This window comes from Octopus sinensis, linkage group LG18, assembly GCF_006345805.1.
Source record: "Octopus sinensis linkage group LG18, ASM634580v1, whole genome shotgun sequence".
Taxonomy (NCBI): Eukaryota; Metazoa; Mollusca; class Cephalopoda; order Octopoda; family Octopodidae; genus Octopus; species Octopus sinensis.
In genome coordinates this window covers 26,855,510-26,879,588 of record NC_043014.1, presented here as the reverse complement: position 1 = coordinate 26,879,588, position 24,079 = coordinate 26,855,510, and the positions used below count along the sequence as shown (strand labels likewise).

Genomic DNA, 24,079 nt, shown 5'->3' with positions numbered 1-24,079 from the left:
TCAAATTTATAAAATTAGTTTTGCCTGAATGTCAAAAGAAATTTTATAATTTTGACTATTAGTGTCAAGCATCCTATCAATAAATGTTGTAGGCATTCTTCTAAAATTTCTTTTAAAATAAGACACCAAAATTAGCACACACATTAATTATAAGGTGCAAGGGTAGTGTGTAATGAAAAAGACAATGTATGTGCATGTATATATGCAGGTATGTATCATTATTTGTATGTGTGTGTGTATACACACACACATGGTTTAAATATGTTTTTAAAAAATGGAAGATTTGAAAAAAAATTAAAAAATATATACATCTATATATCAAGAGGTTTTAGAAATTTTCGTTTGAATCTCTTTCTAGGAACAGGACCAGAATTAGATGCTAACAAATCCTCTGCATAACCATGTCTCTTTAGATTCCCTGAGTGAACAATCTGTGAGAACCTGCAAAAAAAGAAGTAATTAAGGAGACATAATTAAGATGCTCACATATTACTTTGCATTATATTATACATGTTGCTTAACTTAGCTTTGACAGTAATCCTATGATCAAATGCATTTCAGTATTAATAAATCTGTTTTTTATATAATTGCCTCTTTATTTTATGATGGTAGGCTTTGATTTGACAGTATTCAGTTGGAATTTATAATTGGTGGTATGAAAATGTAGAAGCTCTTTAATCAGCTCAAGTTTGACAAACACTTTTCCATGATTTTAAATATTATTTTAAAATCCAGCCCATACAAATTTACCAACTATCAAAGGCATTCTAGCACTGAACATGCTGTTTTTTGCTTCCAGACTACATTAACCAATGAGTCTTTCTTAAAACACTTTGGTGTAATTGGAGGAAGGTTTGGTCACTATTTCTAGCAGATTCTCTCCTTGGTACAGTCACATTTTATAGCTGGAAGCACTTCTCTTACTAGTGAGTACTCAATTATGACTGAAATAGTCATTGAGTTAACAGGGCCCCATGCCTTGCCTAGCTGGCTAAAAGTCTAGCAAACATGGAACAGACAGGTTACACAGCCCTTGAGATGCTTTTAGCAGTGGTCACTGTTGCAAGCTTCAGATTTGACCTCCAGTTCCCTATGTATATGTTTTTAATGCACATATTGATTTGTAGATGTTCAAACTCATTAAACTCATTAAATCTCAAGTTGCAAGTATCATGCACACTACCCCACCCCTTCCTCAGACTAAATATATATAAAAAAGGTGGGACTTTATCTCTGATATGCTCAGTGTTAAGAAAATTGTTAACCCTTCTCTTGCCATATTTCAGCTGAAATACACAGTCTTTTGTTTCAATTAATTTTGAAAACAACAAAGAATTTAGTAAAAAAACATCCTTATTAGGCTGGTGTTTGGAACATAAATTGACATGAAATTTCAATTGGTGATTTTAATTTAAATCGCTTTGAAACAAAGAGTCTGTGTCATAAACCCAAGGGTGGCTTCAGGCAGGATGGTATCAAAAGGGAATGAGATCCATGAAAATTCCAGATTTTATAAATTTCTCATTTCCTATTTTGACAAATCTCTACAACATTGTTTCACTGTTTCATTCAGCATTGTTTTAATCAGTCTAAAATGAGCAACTCATTTTTGAAAGAGGATCTAGGACTACACTATCAAATGCATTCTTTTATTATTTAAGATATGAAGTTTGAGGGAGATTTGGTTGCTGTTTCTAGCAGGTTGATAACTATATAGAGGTTTTCTTAAGACATTGTTGGTAATGGTAATGTTCATCATTGCTATTCTTGACATCCACTTTTCCATGCTTGCATGGGTTGGATGGAGTTTATTGAAGCAGACTTTCTATGGCTAGACACCCTTACTGTTTCCAGTAAGGTAATATTTTCTTATGGCCAGACATTTTTCACAGGAAACAGGAGACGAATAACACTGTTTGTATGACATTTACAACTACCTTTCAATACCAAGATAAAGAAACAAGAATATGCATACAAATTACAGGCTTCTTTCTGTTTTTGTCAACCAAATTCATTCTTGGCTCAACTTAGGCTATAATAGAAGACACTTACCCAAGGTGCAATGCAGTAGGACTGAACTAACATACATGGTTGCAAAGCAAGCTTCTTAACAACGCAGCCACATCTGTATCTACTGAGGTTGCTAACAATGATTTCCAACATTGCTATAATCACCATTTTTTTCATCTCTCTTCTCATCTTAGCACGGGTTACATAGAGCCATTAATTATGGAAAGATAGAAAAATTATAGCAACCCAAGAAATTGAGAGACATTTTCTCAACCTTGAGACCAGATGAAATATAAAGTAGATCCTCGAACTACAGCCAGGTATTTCTTCCACTTTTATGCCATCACCATCCCCACAGCTGCCAACACTACATACATATATCTAGTTTGAGTGTAACTACTAGAATGTCCTAGTATTAAGGCTTTAGTAGATAGGAAGAGGTATGACATTTATGCACAAGAGACCTGACCTTGGTTAAATCTATTAAAAAGTTTCAGAATTTAGCCCATAAAAATGTAAATGCTCATTCAGACTGAGCAGGACAATCATCTAAAATAAATGAGCCCAACACAGAACATACTCAGTTATTTATACCATCTATTATGAATGTTCTGATTTCAAATCCCACTAAGACCAAACTCTGAGTAGAAACTTTTGTGTTGAATGAAATACCTGTTCTGTTCTGCTGCTTTGCATTCCTAGTTCAAATTCCACATAGATGCTAATGCCAGAGCTTATCACCTATGAGAACACCCCATCCAACCAGCAATTAGCCAGCATGGACAAGAACACCTATAGGTAGCACAGAAAAGCTGGTGTTGGCATGTTGAAACTTTTATCCACCAATGGTTTGATAACTGAATGCATTGGATTGATCACTATACCAGCAGGGAATAGTAACAAATGGTTGTGAAGAAGTAGTCACAATTTATGAATGTACAAAAGAATTATCTCCAAACCTTAATAGATAAGGAAAAGTTTTACCTGTTTGCCATTTCTTCATCTCCTACAGACGTCTCATCTTCTCTCTTGCCAGTACGCTCTAAATCATCAATTTTCATTAATTTCTGTGAACAATTACAAAACAACTTCAGAAACTGATAAACAATGTGCGCTATAAGGCAATTTCATCATTTTACATAATTTTCTTTATTGTATTGCTTGCATAGGTTGGATGGATCTTCTCCAGCAGTCCTTTATCATTTCATTCATAAGGAACACAAGATCAGTCTTCACTTCTTTCCCAGTCTTCTTCTGAGTGTGTGTTTCCACCTTTCCCCTCATTTTATTCTTTATAATGTTTTCATTGTTCAGAAGTCAGGTTAGCCTGACGCTGTTGTTTAAGGTGGCAGCTATATAGCCAAATGGCTGAAGGGTAAATATCTTCTCAATGTGCTGTGTTTACAGCAAACTGACATAAATCTTAAGGGAGTATTAAATAATTAACAAACAGATGTTTCATTAGCTTCTTTTGTTCACTCTCTCTGGCTATTGTATTTAAATTCTATTTAGACTGTGTTGTACACTGCTGCCAAGTATACAACAATCCTTCCCATAGTTATACTCTATGGGCAGAGATTCCACTAATGAAAGGGGGTAGACAGGGGAATAGCATTCCAAAATGATTTAAGAAGTTAGCTTCACAGTCCCAAAATTCTGGGTAGAGTCCGAAAGTTTAGTGCTTTGGGCAAGTATCTTTGACAATAGATTTGGGTCGACCTATTCCTTTTGAGTGAAATTAGACAGATGCAAACTGTCAGGAAGCCCATCGGATATATTGCACTAGTAATTCACTCCATTCTGCTTGACAACTGCATTAAGGGGTATACATACCTGTGGAAAACTCAGTCACTTACTAATTTAATGAGCAGTCCAGTTGACCACACAACTAAATACTTATAGTTGAAACCAATGGAGACCTATTTACAACCAATACATATATACACATAATGTTGGCTTTGTTGTTTAACCCCAGCTGATCATTGGTCAAAGGCATTTCAGTCATGACCAAATGAACTTATTTTTCAGGTTAGGGTTAAGGATGCTAATAGCCAATGCATCCATAACATTTTAAAGAGAGTTGCAGGCTTGTGTGTGTGAGAGAGAGAGAGAGAGAGAGAGAGAGAGAGAGAGAGAGAGAGAGAGAGAGCATCATTGTTATGGACATGTGATGCCAACAAAAGATGATAACTGAATGAAAATGAGCTGTGGTCTGATGGTTGAAGGAAGGTAACCTATGAAGTCACAGGAAGAAGTGATAAGGCCATCTACTGAGATGCTGAGGCTCAGATAATAATGATGCAATACTAAGAGGAGAAGAAACATGATGTGCTGTAGACCTGTTCAACCCCTACAAAAATTAGATCAGCTGAAGAATGATCTTAGACTTCTATTACAATTTCATTCACATCTAGGTTAAAAATTTGTAGGGAAGGGACAAAAATTACTAAAACAACACCCAAGACTTGACTGATACTGTATTAACTCCGAAAGGCTGAATGACAAATGTGATGTGGGCAAGAACATCAAGGGCCATAACTAAATAAATGTACATTTTATCCACTGCACCATTAATTCTGCAAATCTACTTGCCTAAAGAGAACAATGATGTATGTGTGTGTATATTAACATATTCATATAATGTAATTTAAACTTTAAATTGTTTGATAAATAATCAATATTAAGAATATCAGGTGAATTTCAGTTCATGTATTGTAATTTCATCCCTTGATGTTAAGTCTGCTTCTGTGTGTTCCACAGAGTATACTTAGAAAAGAAAACAGAACAGGAGAGATTGTTAATAAAATATTTAACTATACCATCTTACATATTTCATTAGCACAATATTATTAGTCAAATGAAATTACAAGTTAATGTGACCTGTTCTCTACAACAATATTATGTGTAATAATTACACATCTCTGATGATTAGGCAGCAAGTGTGGATTATGTAACTTGTAAGTTTGCATTATGTAACAATTACCTTATACTAATGAAATGGATAGTATAATTAAATATTTTATTAACAATCTCTCATTCTTGATTTTCTTTTCTAAATACACTCTCTTCATATATAGAAAGATTTAGAATATGTGTCTGTACACATAAGTACAAACACTTTATACAGATATTTTTAGAATATTTATCATACACAAATATAAGTACAAACACTTTATACACTATCTACTTACATGACTATATTAAAAATGGTCAAGATTATACAGACAGCATGCCTATACTATACACATACTATTGTAACTATTTTCCATTAGGTAGAACAGTTCATTCCATGTATAGAAATTGATAGGTAGAGAGGATGCAAAAAATAGAATGAGGTGAAAGAAAAGAAAAGACAAGCAAACTAAGATATTCCTCTTTGACAGTAGGAATCATAGTTAATTTATCTGGTGCAGAATACTATAACAGGAGGGCAAAGTCTATGAGACAGCTACTCGATCTGGAGTGGGTGATGTCCTTCAGTTTGACAAAAGAAATTTATTCATGTGCTTGCATTAGCTAAAAATTTTGAACCTGGAATTAAGTAGTGTGGTGGAATTCTTGCACTTAAAAAAAGAATGTGTGATCTTGCAGCTCTTTGATCCATTTATATATGGTGTAAATTTTTCCAGGGTTCTCCACTTGATTGTATGTAGAGTGCAGTTGGTTTTCAGATCCCACACATAGTCAGCCAACTTAGTGGCTTTATTTTTATCAATGTGTTAGAAAGAAGACTAGTGGGGTGCATAATGGCTTTCAGAATTGCTTTTGCATAAATCAATGTAATTTTTCTTCTCAGTTATGTTATTTTGGAACACTGCTGTAACTTTGGCTTCATAAACAACTGTGTTTATCAAACATGCTCGATCAAGAAGGCAAGCTTCAGGGTCTCAATGGTTAAAACTGGGAGTGGGCATATTTTCTGAGCAGACCAATAATCTGTTTGAAGTCAATAGTGATCTATATGAAAAATTGCTGCATGACATCATTTCTACTAAATATAGGATAGCTCACATAGATAGATACAACAATATTAACGATGAGGATAAATTTCTGTATGAAGTAAAATTGTTGATAGGTTAGAATGCTTAGCTAAACATGAGACTGTTGTAACTTTAAAAGATAACAAACCCATTTTCAGTAATAAGTTCACTCGTAAACTTTTAAACCCAGCAAGAACTGAAATAGGTTTAGGAGCAAAAGAAATACTAAGAAATAGCAGCCTTGTCATAGATTGATTTAGGAATTAAAAGGATAAGCATAAAGCTAGATTTTCAGTTTGATATTGCGGATATTTATCCCTTGATATCGAGATTGTTGCTGGACAAGGTAACTGAGTTCACAAAAGGAGGTTTCAAAATTGACCACACAGACCTGAACTTTATCAAGCATGAGCAAAAACATCCTTGTATTCAGTAAGAGCTCTGCATGGGTTAAAAAATCTGATACGGATGAATTGTTTGATGCATTAATGAGATTGTATGACAGTGCAGATACTTGTGATTTTTAAGTTCTCCATATTATTAAATACTAAGTTCCCAACCCATAGTATTGGCTCATACTGGGATGATAGTTTGGACATATTCATTGTCTGTTCTGGCATGATTTCTATGGCTGGATGCCCTTCCTAACACCAACCACTTTACAGTGTTCTGGGTGCTTTTTATGTGGCACCAGCACCAATACTTTTAATGTGGTACTAGCACATATGCACAGCTAAGCTAAAAAAAATTTCCTCTCATTTTAATTGCTTCATTCATTCAGTCAACCCATAATACTAACCTGTACTATTCCCTAAAACCTTAGTTTTCTCTCCCTGTTTCATAATGTTTTCATCATTGTTCTCTAGTAAACTGGCGAGGTGTATTTTCTCTCATTTCAATCACTTCATTCATCTAACTCATAATACTAACATGTACTATTCCCTAAAACATTAGTTTTCTCTCCCAGCTTTATAATGTTTTTGTCATTGTTCCCAAGTAAAAATGGCCATTGCTTGTCTGCAATGCGCCCATCCACTCTTGCCCCCAACACCTTCACTGGAAATTTGTTCTCAAAACTGGAAACCCTTACAGGACTAAGCCTCACTTCCGTACTTCAAGATTTGCATACCTTCGTCCTTCCTTCCCTGCCACCAACTACTGCATGTGTATGATACTTATATTAGGAAGTTAACAAACCACCTACCTACCTACATATATATATACATATATATATACTTACATTATACTCACCCCCAAAAGGGGAAACAATTTTAACATGTTTGAATGATGATAGGTTAAAGCGATAACAACTGATGTAACATGTCTGTTATCAAGTGACCACTGAAACCGTCTTTTCAGGTGCTGAATACCATCACTCTTTCCCATGTTTTCTCCCACGTCCCTTTCCCAATTTTCAGAGTTAGTTCTGTCAATGCAGGCACATTGAAAGGTAAGTCTAGCGAGGTTGTTGAGATGCTTGGATGGAGGCATGTTGATATATGCTGCATCCAAGAGGTAAGGTAGAGAGGAGCTTCAGCCAGGTTCCTCACAGGCAAAACACATGTATAAAATCTTCTGGGCAGGTAACAGTGATGGTGTGAGCATATTTCTTGCTGAAAAATGGGTGGATAAGGTCATAGAGGTAGCGAGCGTATGCAACAGAGTTCTTCAGCTCAGGCTAGTCTTGCAGAATAGTATAATCATCTCTGTCTATGCCCCACAAGCAGGCCTACCAAATGAACAGAAGGACCACTTTTATGATATTCTTCTGTAGGCTACCTCAAAGACAAGTGAAGATGATCTCATCTTTGTAGCTGGTGATTTCAATGGGCATGTCAGAAGGCAGACTGGTATCTTCCATGGTGTCCATGGAATTTGTTCCTGAAATGAAGGGACAAGGCCACTGGAGCTCTGTGATGCAAATAGCCTATTGATATGCAACACCAACTTCAAGAAGCCAGTCAGACCCCTGATAACCTACCAATCAGGTTACTGTGCTAGTCAGATCGATTACATTATCACTAGACAGTGGGATGCATGATTGCTCTTAAATACAAAGACACTCTCTGGTGAAGATTGTACCTCCCAGCATAAACTAGTCACTAGTGATTCTAGATTCCAGGCCAGAAGAATGCCAAAAAGCAGACCAATCTGGAAAAGGATTTGAAAGTTTAAATACTCTGCCAGAGATTTAGGGACATCCTAATTGAGAAATTTGATGAAAGTGAGGAGGAGCTACAGACTTATGACATAGAGGGCAACTGGGAATTCCTACTGGACAGCCTGCTGAGTGCCACAGATCAAATCTGTGGCTGGTGCAAAGTCCCATCCAGACCTAGGGTAATGTCGGGGTGGACCAATGCGGTAGACAAGGCCATTAGAACAAAGAAACAGGCCTGGAAGAGTTAGGATAGCAGGGAACTGTATCATTTAGCCAGAAAGGAAGCTAGGAGACATGTATATCTGGCCAAGGGAGAAGCAGAAAAGAAAAAAGTTTGTCAATGTTGAGTATCGTGAGGACCAAAGAACTAAAGTGCTTCAGATTACAAGACAGTGAGAAAAAATCGCGATGTCATAAGAGAGAAATGCGTCTGCATGGATGATGATGCACTTGCATTTAATGATTCTGCAAAGTGCCATTATGAAAGACTGCTGAATGTAAAGAATGAATGGGAGGAGGAGAATCTGCCAAATGTTGACCCAACAGGGAAACCAGCTACCCGAATCAACATTTCTTTAGTAGGTAAAGCAATTAAGGATATGAAGACAGGGAAAGCTCCCGGCCTATCAGGAATCACTACTGAGATGCTTAAAATATCTGGTGGTATGGGCTATGGTCTAGTCACCCGTATTGTAAATCATGTGGTTCACAAAGGAGTCATACCTAATGACTGGTGTAGCAGCACCATAGTCAACTGCTTGGAGAAAGCCTCTGACAAGGTCCCCCGATCCCTTATCTAGTGGTCTATGCAGAAACTAGGGATAGACAAGTGGCTGTATAAGCTGTGTACAGGGATGTTACCAGTCAGGTAAGGGTGGGCAATGAGTACAGCGAAGAATTCAGGATACAAGCAGAGATTTGCCAAGGATTGGTGCTCAGCCCAATTTTGTCCATCATAGCCATCCAGGCAATAACAGAAGAATTTAAGCAGGCTGCCCCTGGGAGCTCCTCTCTGCTGATGACCTTGTTCTTATTGCTGAGTTACAACCAGAACAAGAGAGAAAATTTCAGGTGTGGAAGCAAGGTCTGGAATTGAAGGGCCTTAGATTTAACCTAGCAAAAACCAAGGTCTTGAAAAGTAGGAAAGCAGACAGATCCCAAATCTCTTCAGGTGGGAGGCCCTGCTCAATCAGTAGGAAAAGTGTATAAAGAAACTCCATGAAGATGCACCCAACGTAAGCTTTGGACACATTAAAGGTGCAGCAATATCAAAAGAAGGTTAACGAGGAAACTAGCTTTTGTATGTGGAAAGTGCACAAATACAATAAATGCTGAAAATGTGCAGAAAATAAACTCCATCAACTGGCAGGGGGTGCAAGCTAGATGTAGTAGATAACATCTGTTTTCTAGATGACCAAGGTAGTAGTGTAGGTAGATGCTCTGAGAGCATAGTTGTAAGAATAAGAATAGGCTGGGAAAAGTTCATGGAGCTCCTACCTCTGCTGGCAACAAAGTGCCTCTCTCTCAGAGTGAAAGGCAGATTGTATGATGCCTGTGCGTGAACAGCTATGCTACATAGCAGTGAAAAATGGGCTGTGACAGTAGAGGACATGCGTAGGCTTCAAAGAAATGAAGCCAGTATGCTTTGCTGGATGTGCAGTGTCTGTGTGCATGTTTGACAGAGTATAAGCATCCTGAGAGAAAAGTTAGGCATAAGAGGCATCATATGTGGTGTGCAAGAGAGACAACTGTGCTGGTATGGTCATGTGATGCATATGGATGAGGACAGCTGCATAAAGAAGTGCTGATTTCCGTAGAGAGAACTTCAGGTAGAGGTAGATACAGGAAGACATGAGATGAAGTGGTGCAGCATGATCATCAAACTTTGAGCCTTACAAGAGGCAATGACTAGTGACCTATTGAGAAGACCCATCAAGCCAAGTGAAATCGTAGTCATAGCTGATGCTGATGTCATGTAAAGAGCACTTTTGAGTATTGGGCCTCATGGAGGCAAAGTGGCTGAGTTCCTTTCAAGTGTTGGGCTTCACAGAGACAATGACCAAGACCTTTGGCATTAAGTTATGCTTAAGAAGACCCATCAAGCCAAGCAAAATTACAGATACTAGTGTCGTGCAAATGGCACCTGTGACATGTACAAAAGCACCCATTACACTCTCAGAGTGGTTGGAGTTAGGAAGGGTGTCCAGCCATAGAAAACCATGTCAAATCAGACTGGAGTCTGGTGCAACCTTCCAGCATGTCAGCCATGGTCAAACTGTCCAACCCATGCCAGTATGAACAACGGATGTTAAATGATGATGATGATGATATTCCTCTTCCTTTCTCTCCCTTTCCCTCTCTACACTATCTGCTTGTCTTGCCTTTCCTCTCTGCCCTCTACTACTGACACATGACCCATGGTCATTGTCACATTCTCTTTTCACTCTGAAGTGACTTGTATTTTCTCCTAGTCTCCCACTTTCAACCTGCTTCACTGTTTATCTGTTGCCCTGTTTCTAATCCTTAAGGATATTCTTCTTGGCGTTAACCACACTTCTGTCTCCTGTCTGGCTCTAAGGCCATATTCCATTCATTTATTTTAGTTTGTTCGTATGTGCACACTTTGTCTTTGTCCCTCATCAGTCCACTAATGGTCTCATCTTGAATTACATTTATTCATGTATGTCCACTTTCTGTATTGCATATTTATTTCTTGTTTGTTCACTTTTTGTCATGCTTGATCCCTTATTTGTTGGCTAGCCACTTCCTGGCAGCTTTTTCTTGTCAGCACCACCAGAAGGGGAGCAATATTATTGTTGAAGGTATGAAACTGTGCTTGACCCTCTGGATGACAACTGATGAGGAGTTGGTGACCTTCTGTGTCTGCTTTTCATTTGTTTGTGAATTCATTGTTTTTTTAACTTATAATACACACAAACGTGTGTGTTTATATGTTTATTTACATACACACACACACATTCACTCCCTTACTAATAGGTTATGTCAATGCTTTACACACATATACTACTAACTAAAGGTAAACAGCTTTTCAAATATTTTTGAAAACAAATAATATGGTGTAGAGCAATCAGTTGCTTACTTACTTCAATTTCAGGATTGAAACCTAAAAATGACATTCTTCCAAAGACCAGACCTTCACAGGAAACATAGCTTGGATTGATTTCAAAACAGCTCCTGCCAGAAAATATAAGTGAACAAAAATCTGAGCAATATAAATATAGACATGTAAGTCACAATATATGGATTTGTACTACAAACCATATAGAATATATAGTACAAGAGAAAACGATCAAGAGTGTATAAAGTCATAAATAACAAAGTAGTTTGAAGAAATAGTTAGATGAAATATTATTTAACAATAAGAAAATTTCATCAAATTATGTCATTCCAGTGAAACAATAGGTGGGCTATAAGAAATGTATAGTTTGAGAGATAATAAAGAGACAAATGATAGACATGCACTTATCAAAGCTGTAATATCAGCAAAAAATGATGTTAAATAAATGTAAACATAAACATATTGGGCAGAGAAATTATAGTCCTTGATATACCTTTACAGCTATTTCAAAAATTCAGCTTATGCTTATAAAACATCTTTTATAAATGATTCAATATCATACACAAGTGTTTGTCTGTCCCTTCCACCAATCTCTCACTTTACTTTTGCTTGTTTCAGTCATTAAACTGCAGATTGCTGAAGCACTGCCTTGAAGAATTTTAGTCAAATGACGCATAAAAGGCACCTGGTACACTCTGTTGGTGTTAGGAAGGGCATCCAGCCATAGAAACCAAGCCAAAACAGACTGGAGTCTGGTGCAGCTCTCCAGCTTACCAGTTCCTGTCAAATTGTCTAACCCTTGCCAACATGGAAAACAAACACTGAATAACAATGATGAATCAACCCCGGGTCTTTTTTGCCAAACTGCTAAGTTATGGGAAAACAGACACACACTGGGTTAATACAATCCTAGATACATTGTACTTGAATAAAAGTGGGGTGGTTAGTCACTACTTATTGTACTCACTAGAAAGCCCAGCAATTTGAAACATTAAAACAAGAGGTTCCCTTGAGCAGAAACATTCTTAAAACAAAGAACCATCAAATTTATGGCTGTTCCTTTAAAATGTCTAAGTGACGTGTGACTCTTTTGGGGGGTATTTTTAAACAAATGGAACACAGGAAATGAAGAGTTGAAGAAAGGGTTTGAAATCACTGCAATGCAGTAGTACCAACCCTATCCCTTAGTGCCATACTTCTCTCTTCACATACATACATCATGCTAACTTGTGGATTACTTACTGAGCTGATTTCTCTACTGGCTGATCAATGACCCAATGCTCATCATCAATGAGTCTGTTGTTTTCATCTTCGTTCTGTTCTTTCTCAAGCCGGATCACAGTCCGTTGCATAAACTGTCAAAAACAGGAAAAAAGAAAACAAAAAAGTTGTAATGAAAAAAAGCTGAAAGTGCCACGAGAGAAACAAAACAAAGCTTTGTCACACAAATCTTTGATTAGCTTTGGAGACCATACAGACTTTGTTTCATACATACTATCTTAGAATTCAAACAATGAAATATATAAAGAAGACACTAACATCATCACTAAGACCACACTAACACCTTCCAACAACCCCAAAAACCAGCAAATTGATGCAGTAACCACATCCACTATAAAGCATGGTACTCATCATCATCATTTAGCGTCCGTTTTCCATGCTAGCATGGGTTGAACGGTTCAACTGGGGTCTGTGAAGCCAGAAGGCTGCATCAGGCCCAGTCTGATCTGGCAGTGTTTCTATGGCTGGATGCCCTTCCTAACGCCAACCACTCCACGAGTGTAGTGGGTGCTTTTTACGTGCCACCCGCAGCTGGCAAATGGCCACGAACGGATGGTGCTTTTACATGCCACCAGCACGGAGGCCAGTCGGGGCGGCGCTGGCAACGGCCACGAACGGATGGTGCTTTTTACGTGTCACCAGTCGGGGCGGCGCTGGCAACGGTCACGATCAGATGGTTCGCTTACTTCACCGGCACTGGTATCACAGCCGCAATTTCCATTGATGTTAATCGACTTTGATTTTGGTTCTGCTTTCTGATATCTGATTTGATTTGATTTTTTGATTTTCACTTGCCTCAACGGGTCTTCACAAGTGGAGTTTTGTGTCCCAAGAAAGAAAGGTATGTATAAGTCGACTGGCTACATACCAGGTAGAGGCCACAGGTTATGGTCTCACTAGTCTTGTCGGGTCTTCTCACGCACAGCATAGTTCCATAGGTCTCGGTCTCTAGTCATTTCCTTGGTGAGACCCAAAGTTCGAAGGTTGTGCTTCACCACCTCGTCCCAGGTTTTCCTGGGTCTACCTCTTCCACAGGTTCCCTCAACTGCTAGGGTGTGGCACTTTTGCACACAACTATCTTCAGCCATTCTCGTCACATGACCATACCAGCGCAAACGTCTCTCTTGCACACCACAACTGATGCTTCTTAGGTTCAACTTTTCTCTCAAGGTACTTACACTCTGTCGATTATGAACACTGACATTACACATCCATCGGAGCATACTGGCTTCATTTCTTGCGAGCTTACGCATATCCTCAGCAGTCATGGCCCATGTTTCACTGCCATGTAGCATGGCTGTTCGTACACACGCGTCATACAGTCTGCCTTTTACTCTGAGCGAGAGGCCTTTTGTCACCAGCAGAGGTAAGAGCTCTCTGAACTTTGCCCAAGCTATTCTTACTCTAGCAGTTACACTTTCAGCACATCCACCCCCGCTACTGACTTGGTCACCTAGGTAACGGAAGCTATCAACTATTTCTAGTTTTTCTCCCTGGAAAGTGACAGAAGTTGGTCTCAGAGCATTTTCAGTGTTTATTGTTCCTGAGCATCTGCCACATACGAAAACCATCTACCTAGTTAGCCTTCCTTTGACATTGCTGCACCTCTTATGTGTCCATAGCTTACACTTGGTGCATCTTATAGAGTTTCTACCTACACCTTTTCTACAGATCTAGCAGGGCCATCTACCTGAAGGAGTTTGTGATTTGTCTACCTTCCTACTTATTTGGACTTTGGTTTTAGCTAGATTGACTCTAAGGCCCTTCGATTCTAAACCTTGCTTCCACACCTGAAACTTCTCCTCCAGTTCTGATAGTGACTCGGCAATTAGAGCAAGGTCATCAGCATAGGGGAGCTCCCAAGGGCATCCTGTCTTGAATTCCTCCATTATTGCCTGGAGGACTATGATAAATAGGAGGGGGCTGAGGACTGAGCCTTGGTGGACCCCTACCTCTACCTGGAATTCTTCACTGTACTCGTTGCCAACCCTCACCTTACTAGCAGCGTCCCTGTACATGGCTCGCACAGCTCTCACTAACCATTCATCTATCCCTAGTTTCCTCATTGACCACCAGATGAGGGATCGGGGGACCTTGTCGAAGGCTTTCTCCATGTCAACAAAAGCCAAGTACAGGGGCTTATCTTTGGCTAGGTATTTCTCCTGCAGCTGCCTTACCAGGAATATAGCATCAGTGGTACTTTTCCCTGGCACGAACCCAAACTGCATCTCATCTAAACTAACTCTCTCTCTAATTAGTTGGGCTATGACCCTCTCCGTAACCTTCATCACCTGATCCAACAGCTTGATACCTCTGTAATTATTTGTATCTAGGGCGTCACCTTTACCTTTGTAGCAGTTGACTATCATGCTGCTACACCAGTCATTGGGTATGACTCCTTCGTGTATCACTTGATTAACTATACGGGTGACTAGGCTATAGCCGACGCTACCAGATATTTTGAGCATCTTTGCAGTGATACCTGATGGGCCTGGGGCTTTCCCTGTCTTCATGCTTCTAATTGCCTTAACTACCAAGGAACTATCAACTCTGATAGCTGGTCCCTCTGTTGGGTCAAAATTCGGCAGACTCTCTTTATCCCATTCATTTTCTTTATTCAGCAACTTTTCATAGTGGCGTCTCCAAACCTCTCTTTGCATCCTCATTTAGCACAAGTGAACCATCTTCCATGCAAACACACTTCTCTCCTACCACACACTGCTAACTTTTTAATGCTGCATTAAACGTTAAATGTGAAGGTGAGTAGCTTTGAGGTTAGGGTGTTCAGCTTATGATCTTAGGGTTGTGGGTTTAACTCCTGGACAGAGCAGCATGTAGTATTCTTGAGCATGTAGAGAAAGGGCCATTTCACACCTCATTAGCTAAGAGCAATAAAAATGTATTCTGTCATGAAGACAAATGGTTAGAATGTTATGATGGACCAAATGTATATTCTGCTTGTCTTAATAGATACACACATACACTGAATTATGGATGGATAGACAAAGAGAGAATGCACTAAAAGAGTGAAAATAATCTGCATACATTTGTTTATGGTTCTCTAAATTGAGACTAACATCACAATTTCCATGTCCTGCCTATCTTAAGCTTTGAGATGTCATGGCCCATGTAAAAAAAAGTATTCACACATGTGACAGCCTTCTGAAATACTCTTGTGGTACATTTCAAAAAAAAAAAAAAGGATTTTAAGTATTAATGGTGAGAAGTCAAGTCATGTTATGTAACTAAGTCACTATTTTATGGGTTTGAATTCAAATTTTTGCAGAACTAAATCTAATTGCTAAACTCATAAGGTTTCTAAACAGGAAGCATTATTATTATTATGCTATTAATTCAATATCTTTTTATGTAAACTGTGTCTTGTTTGTGAAAAGACAAAAAAGTTCCCTAAACAGCATCTGTGTAGTATGTTGTCATTTACCTCTAGGTCAGCTTTCACTAAACACAACCAATAAACAAAGCTATTCCAGCTCTGACTCTCCCATTTTCTTTTAAAGTTCAGACATCATGTATGTAATCTACAGCCACATTATACAATGTGTCCTTCCAATCTTTAAGGTGCTGAGTGTAATTTGATGGAAATATTTCTAGCGGGTCAAGCAGTCATATACAGACTACCTCATTGCTGGTGGGAATAATGGATATTTACCCTTTGAACGGCATATCGAGAAATTAATTTTTTGTAACTAAACACTTTCAAACTTCGGACACTGGTAGAATGTGTCATATAAAACATCTTTTACTCTTAGTGTTGTTGAGAAAAGTTTGTATTTTCAAAGTGATTTCGTGTTAACGTTGTATTTTAGTAATTTCAACCAATCAATGATGTGTATTCAGCTGAATAAAATTACTGCTGTTGTTTGTCAACAACAACTTCCGGCGGTGTATATTTCGTTGTAGTGTACAAGAGAGAAGACTGCAATGATATGGAAATGTGATGCACATGAAAAATGACAGTTGCAGTGAAAATCTATCAGATGATGCAAGTAGAAGCCTGAAGACTATAAAAACAGATGTAGGCAGAAGTTGTGATGGTAGATCTAAAGATACTGAGCCTTAAAAAGGAGATGAAGGACTACAACAGAGAGATACAGTTCTGTATTTAAGAGATGAGGAATTATGTACATTATTTACATTCGATGGATATTTGTCCTCATCTTGTTTGTTGTTAACACAACGTTTTGGCTGATATACCCTCCAGCCTTCATCATTTCAAATTCTTTCATGTACGACTCTCACGAACAAGGGCATGTTCTGCTCTTTCCGCTACTCTTCTAGCTTTATATAAATCCACTGGTGTCATTATATTCAAGCCAGGTGGTAGAGATTCAAAGCTAGTACCACCTGGCTTGAATATAATGACACCAGTGGATTCATATAATGCTAGAAGAGTAGCAGAAAAGGCAAGACATACCCTCGTCCGCAAGAGGATCCGCTACAACTGTTGGAAAAAACATCAACTAAGTAATGAAATCAAAGAGAGGTTATCTTCATTACTTAGGAAAATAACCAGAGATGATGATGGAAAGAGAATCCAACAAGATCTAGAAAAGTCATACATGAAAGAATTTGAAATGGTGAAGACACGCCAGATTAAGAAGTTTATGAAACTCAAAGGTCAGAGAATGAAGACTAAAGCAGTAATTAATGCAAGAAGCAGTACTAAACAAAGGTCTCAACTTTGTGACAACCATCAAGCACATTCCATACTTGGACATAATAGCCCCTATTGAAGAGATAGCCATAAAGATACCAAAAGCTCAGGGAGATGAACTAAGATGGAAAGTGAGACAGGTGCTAGAAAAAGTGAAACTTCCCAAACCAAACATCACTAAGGAAGAAACGTTCACTATCAAAAGACTACAGAGGGACAATTCCACCATAATACTTTCATCAGACAAGGGAAATGCTACAGTGGTGTTGGACAAGTCTGACTACTTGGAAAAACATGATGACAGACGAAATACTGCTAAGCATTTCGCCCAGTGTGCTAACAATTCTGTCAGAATGCCACCTTGAAAACAACAACAAGAACAAAAAATACCTTAGGAATGAGAACCCAGGTTCGAAATTTCCCCAAGACACCTGATGAAGGCTGGAGAGAAGTGGGGTTAGAGAGAATCCTCTCTCCACAGCCCTGTGTTTGAAGTAGTCTAAATTTATCATTATTGGTTCAAATAGTCCAACCAGTTAATCATCACATCTTTAAATTATCATCAGCTATCAGAATTTTATAATTTTATAGCCTGCTGTTACATCAACATCATCACCAATACAAACATCATTGTCATAAGTATTATTAACAATAGCTGTCCTGAGGCAATAATGCAAATCACTTCTTGAGCATTATATTGATCATAAGTAGATGCAATAAATGCAAGAATAAATGAGAAGGAAAAGAGAGAGAGAGAGAAAGAGAGAGTTAAATTTACATTATATGTAATTGAAAGACTATTTTGAAAGATGTCAAGGTTGTTTCTTGATTTCTAGCAAGTGAAAAGGGAAAATAGATTAAAAACTGTCTGGCAACTATTTTTCATTAGAGAAAAAGATTGCTTTTTTAATAAATATTAATTTCCTGGTAACACATCTATACACAATTTAGTAATAACAAAATCCATCCAGCTACCCACCCACATGCTCCAGAATAAAAATCCCATCAAAGAGGCACTTTTATACTATTATTCTACATAGCTGTTGTAATAATGTTCAAGAATATTAGTTTCACACTACAGAGATTAACTAACATGCCAGACTACAGACTGGATGGGGATGGATGTAGGCAGCTAATTTATATCCTATCTTTTGTATCAGAGTGGATCACCAGCAATAGAAAACCAATGAGGGAGTGCCTCTATATGGTTACTTTATCTGCTAGAAATAACAGCCAAACTACATCTTACCGTAATGTAATCTGGTGGGTTTTTTATAAAAGACAGTATGGGCATGGTTGGAATGCCTTTAATTTTGGGTTTGCTTGAGTAGGGCTGATCTGGAAGACAAAAAAAAAAAAAGGCGGGGTGGGGGTGTGTGTGCTCTACATGGTCTATTGACCTTCTAGAAGTAGCAGCCAAATCTACTTCAAATTACACCTTTTGATAGCTGAAAGAAGGAAACATTTAACTATACAGTTCTGTGAGTACTATGTCTGAATAAAAAAATTGCGTAGTCAAAGGTGGAACATCTTTGTTAATTGATTCAACTATCTATAAATAGGTTCCACTACACTGTGGGCCACTCACTATGTAGACCAAACTAACTACTGCACTAATTTTTATTTCAATCCTTGCCAGAATAGCACCTCACTTGACAATGTCCTCAACCCCAACCCTTAGATACCTGAGCTTGTCAAAATTTAAAAAGGAAGAAATCTAATTCCATTACAGACTCCCATGGATCAGTAGTCTGATAATAATCTCTGCATTGAACAAATCAATCATAAATCTATTTAACTAACACTGGACAGGATGCCAGTAAATCATACGGGATTTTCATTGGAGTTAAGGGATTCCGTATAACAAAACTGCAAAAATATCAGTGAAGGTACCAATGAGGGATCTTCTAAATATTCACTTAACCTGCTAGAAATAGTAATCAAATCTCTCTCCAGTGTGTTAGATGACTCGGCATGGAAAATCTTATAGTGACCTATCTTTTGAATGAATTTCCAAACAACAATTACAGAATTCCCTCATATTATATATATATATAATTATACCTCAACATAATTCTTTTATAATGATCTATTGAACAAAATATAACATGAATACAGATGCAGGTGTGGTAAGAAGTTTGCTTCCCAACCACACTGTTCAGGGTTCAGTCCCACTATGTGGCACCTTGGGCAAGTGTCTTCTACTAAAGCCTTGGACAAACCAAAACCTTGTGAGTGGATCAAGTAGGTAGAAACTGAAAGAAGCTTGTTGTACATATATGTGTGTCCCTCCACTCCACCACTTGAGAACCAGTGTTGGTGTATTTATGTCCTTGTAACTTAACAGTTCAGAAAAAAAAATATTCCAGAATAGGTAGCAAGCTTAAAAAAAAAGCACTGGGATTGATTCATTTGACTAAAAGTTCTTCAAGCTGATGCCCCAGACTAATGAGTGAAACAAGTAAAAGATAAAAAACAGAAAGAATTGCAATGATGAATAGAGAATTGACTTCTTTAAAAAACGAGTGTGCACTGTGTTCTTAAACAAAGCAATTTATGTAAGACCTGCTACTCAGATATTGAAATACTGAGTATAAATGTCATAATGGTATTAAATAGCCAAACAATAGAAGTTTCAAAGACACTACTCCTGTCTCTTAAAAATTATGTTTTAGCAGAAAGTATCATATTTCTACTGAAACAAGATTGAATCAGTTCATTAGCAGCACAAATTGTTGTCTATCACAATTCTCATCTATCTACAACTGTCTCTCCAATGTTGTGTTATGCTTTTTCACCATTCTCTGATATAATTTTCAAGCTGTACTAATTGTAGGTGCTGCTAAGAAAAAATATATATTCTTTTATTTGTTTCAGTCATTTGACTGAGGCCATGCTGGAGTACCGCCTTTAGTTGAACAAATTGACCCCAGGACTTATTCTTTTACCGAACCGCTAAGTTATGGGGACATAAACACACCAGCATCGGTTGTCAAGCAATGTTGGGGGTGGGGACACATACATACATATATATATATATGACGGGCTTCTTTCAGTTTCCGTCTACTAAATCCACTCACAAAGCTTTGGTCGACCCGAGGCTATAGTAAAAGACACTTGCCCACGATGCCACGCAATGGGACTGAACCCGGAACCATGTGGTTGGTAAGCAAACTACTTACCACACAGCCACTCCTGCATCTAGGATGTACTAAACATTAAAATGTTATAAATGTAAAGTAGTGAATTATCCAATTAGCTACATTTCTACCTCTATAGAACAAAAATAAGAGAATCTAGCCATGAAGTAAAATAAAATAATAAATAAACAGAAACATGATGTAAACAACAAAAGAATGGTGGCATTCTCTGTTGTTGAATCAGATGACAAAGGAATGTGACAAGATGCTCTGTTAGAACAGATCCATTCAATCCATGTTAATATAGAGGCGGCTAGAAAAATGATCAGATTATTTTCTGTTGTTACAGTTTTCCATTCTTTTAATTTTGTTCAATTTTTTTTCAAGCTTTGTTTTCTGATGCAGTTTTGCATGCTAATCATGGAAATGAAAATTATTTTTGTAATAAATTAATAAAAAGTTGAAGGCTTTTAAAATTTGTAAATTTTGGGTAATTTTAACCAATCAAAAGCTGCTGAAATTGGTGCCCGTTTCCATAGTAACAAACCAAAGTATAGTCTGCATAACTCTTTACCATTTAGATTTTTCTATCAAATGTAATACATATCTATTCACATTGTTTTGAATTAATCATGCATTAACTTGCAGCTTTGAGATTTTGATGATGTGATTTATTAATTTTTACAATGACATAGTAGGGTGGGTGTGAGATGTTGGATCTAGCCAGTTTGAACACAAAAGAGGCAGATTATTTTGGCTGGATATGACTAGAGTAATTATTAAAAGGGTTAAACTACTACAACCATGTAAATTGTCTTTACCTGTCTACATTGTCTTTGACAAGTGCCTATTTTCTGAATGTTTGTATTATCTCTTTTTTGACAAATGAAAGGATATTTTCAATTACTGTCCTCTCAATACCTCATTTTCATAATTCTGAACTGTGTGTTTTCCTGGGCCTTTTCAACCTAAATAGATGTACGGCCACAGCCAACTCATTTAATCTTTTGAATATGACAGTAAAATTGAAAACCAAGGAGAATGTGGTTTCTTACTTGTAAGAGAAGGGTATTATCTCTAAAAGAAAATTATGTACAAAAAACATTTATATGAACAAGGTGCTTCTTGGGAAAATTTATAGGCTGTGTTCCCAAAAAGAATGCAACGAGTGTGTGTCTGTCATAAAAGATACATGGTTGGAAGGTGGCACCTTTCCTCTTAGGACTGTATTGCTTTTTTCCTCTCTCTCATAGGTCAAGTTCAGTTTTGGGTTGAAGAACTGGGGATGAGCCACAGCACAGCTGTTGATTTCAATACCCATGTTTGTAAAATATGTGTGGAAGACTTGCTCCACAGCCCAGTTCAGAAAGGTAGTCCTGGGAAGACTGCTGTAATAGATGAAAGTCTTCTCATGATGTAAAAGTACAACTGAGGAAGGGTGCTTGCAGCCTGATTAGTGGGTTTTCAGAGAAGAGTGTCATGTGACCAGACAAGTTTCCCTTGTGGTGCCATGTTGGAATCATGACACACTAGAGCAAGGGTTACCAAACTTTCTTCACAGCAGGCTGCATAACCATTTTGTTCAGTACAATACTGTGAATACACAACAAATTTATTTACCAAAAAGTTATTAAAGAAGGTGGCATTAGCAATAAGATAGTTACATCACACCCAGTGCACACATATCCAAATCTCACAAACTAAGCATCAAAAAATGGTTAGTGAGATTTGCAAAACTGGTGTTTAGCTTTGAAGATATCATCAATATTTGCTTTGGAATTGCTGCAACCAACCAAGAGAATTGCTTTCAAATGTTCAACAGTCAACCTCATTCGTTATGAGGGATCTTGCGAATTTGCCAAAGGCCTCCACTCTGCCGCTTGCTTACCGGACATTTTTGAGAAATTTTCTCCCAAATTTGTTTATTTTTGTAATTTCTTTTTTTTTTCCAAAAATCCCAGGTTCCGGAAAATTGCCAAAAATCGGCATTGTGAAATTTTTCCCCCACCAACTTCAATTTCGACTTTTTCCCCAACACTAACCCTTGCCCATTTTTATTTCCTACACCTTTTTTTCTCCTTAAGATAATAATTACAATAAAGGAGAGGATTCAGTTATTTGAATCGAATTCGGTTTATTACTAGTATTTAATTTACCAACTAATGAGGGATGAAGGACAAAATCACTAGCGGGATTTGTACAACCTGGCTTGAAACTACATAGGGTAATGCATTTAAATATTTAACAAGCTTTTTCCATTAACTCTATATTTAAAGGAGAGTGTAGCGGGTATAGCCCACTGTATCGGGTTCCCGTATGCATCTGGTACTCAATATTGATCCAGACTATCTAATTCAGTACAGGAAATTGGTTGGGTAAGACAACCAAATACTGATGTTATTTAGTTGCAGGTCAGTCTTGATTGACCAGAACTATGGTTAAAGAGGTGACCATCCTGTATTAATAATTAGTCTATGGAGGGCAACACTAGCCAGTGTATCCTTTTATTACAGCAAGGTGTGATTTGAGGGTAATGTGCCTGTGATTGTGTAGAAACTTCCCTCTTCGAATACTGTTGATGGGAGAAAGATGTGAAATTGATGCCATTTTTAGAGACATTAGTGCAGTAAAATGAAACCATTCCAATCAAGCACACGAAAGTGGGTTAAGTGATTGATTAGACAGAAAAGGAAGACGACTTCTTTAAGCATAATTCCTTTATATTTATATCTGTAAACAGAATTACAGTGGGCTCAGAGGCAGACAAGAATTCGATAGAAACATGAATTTGAGAGAAAATAAAACCCTAAACTCAGTAAACGATATTGATTCCAGTGCCACGTTTACAAGAACGTAAAATATGAGAACTAGTCTTTGAGAAATTGAAGAAACGGTTACAGAGTGGAAGGTAGTGATCATGAACTTAGTATGTGTGCGTAACAAATATTTAATATATTCGCAAATATATAAATTTAAAATCTTCGTACGATAATGTAACATAATTCGTGTAATTAATAGGAGGAACTTAAAATGAAAATATAAACAAAAACTTAAGGAAATTGTTTTGATAAACAAATGAAAAGAACTTTTAGAGATTCGATGACTTAAATAAGGAAAACAAAAACAAGCGACAATTATATATTACAATACTGTAGGAGTGAATAAATTAGTGCACAGACTATAAGTTTAAAGAGATTATAGCTTTTTTTTTGTCTAACCTTTAAACCAAGAACTGCTTTAGACAATTTAGTCTTCTTCATATCAGCGGCTGCCATGTCTGATTATACACGTGCAACTGTCTTGAGACCGCTTCTCATATTTACACAATATGAGCTTTCACAAGGACCATTACCGACGATTATTATTCCTTGTTTTTTTTTCATTAAGTATAAGTCTCATATTTATATGTAGCCTATACTTATCAATAATGAAATATTCTTATCCTTTTATCTTCTCCTTTAAAAAGAAAACAGAATAAATAAAATTCCCGTTTTCAATACCGTAAGATGCCTTATCGGCTAAATTAGTTTTTAATTGCGCATGTGCTCTTAATCGAACGTGGTTCCAACGAAGTTCGTCGTCGGCACGATGGTTTCCAGTCAATGGACCCATGTTATCGTAAGTTAATTAAGATTGTCGCAAGTAAGCTAAATCATGTTCAAGATTTAATTTCTAGGGATGGGTTTTGGCATTCTTAGTTATATTCATCTTACCAGAAGACTTTGCTCCCGTCAAAATTTTAATTTACCGAAT

The 24,079-nt window shown here is 37.4% G+C and overlaps 2 protein-coding genes across 3 annotated transcripts in view; one reads left to right on the top strand and one right to left on the bottom strand.

The window, feature by feature from the left end:
* Positions 1 to 297: 297 nt before the first annotated feature.
* On the bottom strand, positions 298 to 23,838 carry LOC115221813 (M-phase phosphoprotein 6-like). Its single transcript, XM_029792046.2, has 5 exons — positions 23,545 to 23,838; positions 12,473 to 12,585; positions 11,256 to 11,346; positions 2,995 to 3,077; positions 298 to 441 (listed from the first exon to the last, which is right to left on the bottom strand). The coding sequence occupies exons 1-5, from the start codon at positions 23,599 to 23,601 to the stop codon at positions 312 to 314; spliced, it is 474 nt and encodes a 157-aa protein (XP_029647906.1). The 5' UTR covers positions 23,602 to 23,838; the 3' UTR covers positions 298 to 311.
* A 10-nt stretch (positions 23,839 to 23,848) lies between these two features.
* The window catches only part of LOC115221482 (dihydroorotate dehydrogenase (quinone), mitochondrial-like), a 46,842-nt gene continuing 46,611 nt past the window's right edge, over positions 23,849 to 24,079 (top strand). For both annotated transcript variants that reach the window (XM_029791675.2, XM_029791674.2), the window contains exon 1: positions 23,849 to 23,944. In XM_029791675.2, coding sequence (XP_029647535.1) covers positions 23,915 to 23,944 — 30 coding nt within the window. In that variant the 5' untranslated portion in view covers positions 23,849 to 23,914. The remainder of the gene's footprint in view (positions 23,945 to 24,079) is intronic.

Bases quoted from the DNA above. Each gene is read 5' to 3' on its own strand.
- LOC115221813 (XM_029792046.2), bottom strand. From the start codon at position 23,601: ATGGCAGCCGCTGATATGAAGAAGACTAAATTGTCTAAAGCAGTTCTT. The intron at 11,347-12,472 runs GTAAGTAATCCA...ATTTTCTGGCAG, and splicing joins CCAGTAGAGAAATCAGCTCA to GAGCTGTTTTGAAATCAATC. The intron at 3,078-11,255 runs GTAAGTAAGCAA...AATTGTTCACAG, and splicing joins GTTTCAATCCTGAAATTGAA to AAATTAATGAAAATTGATGA.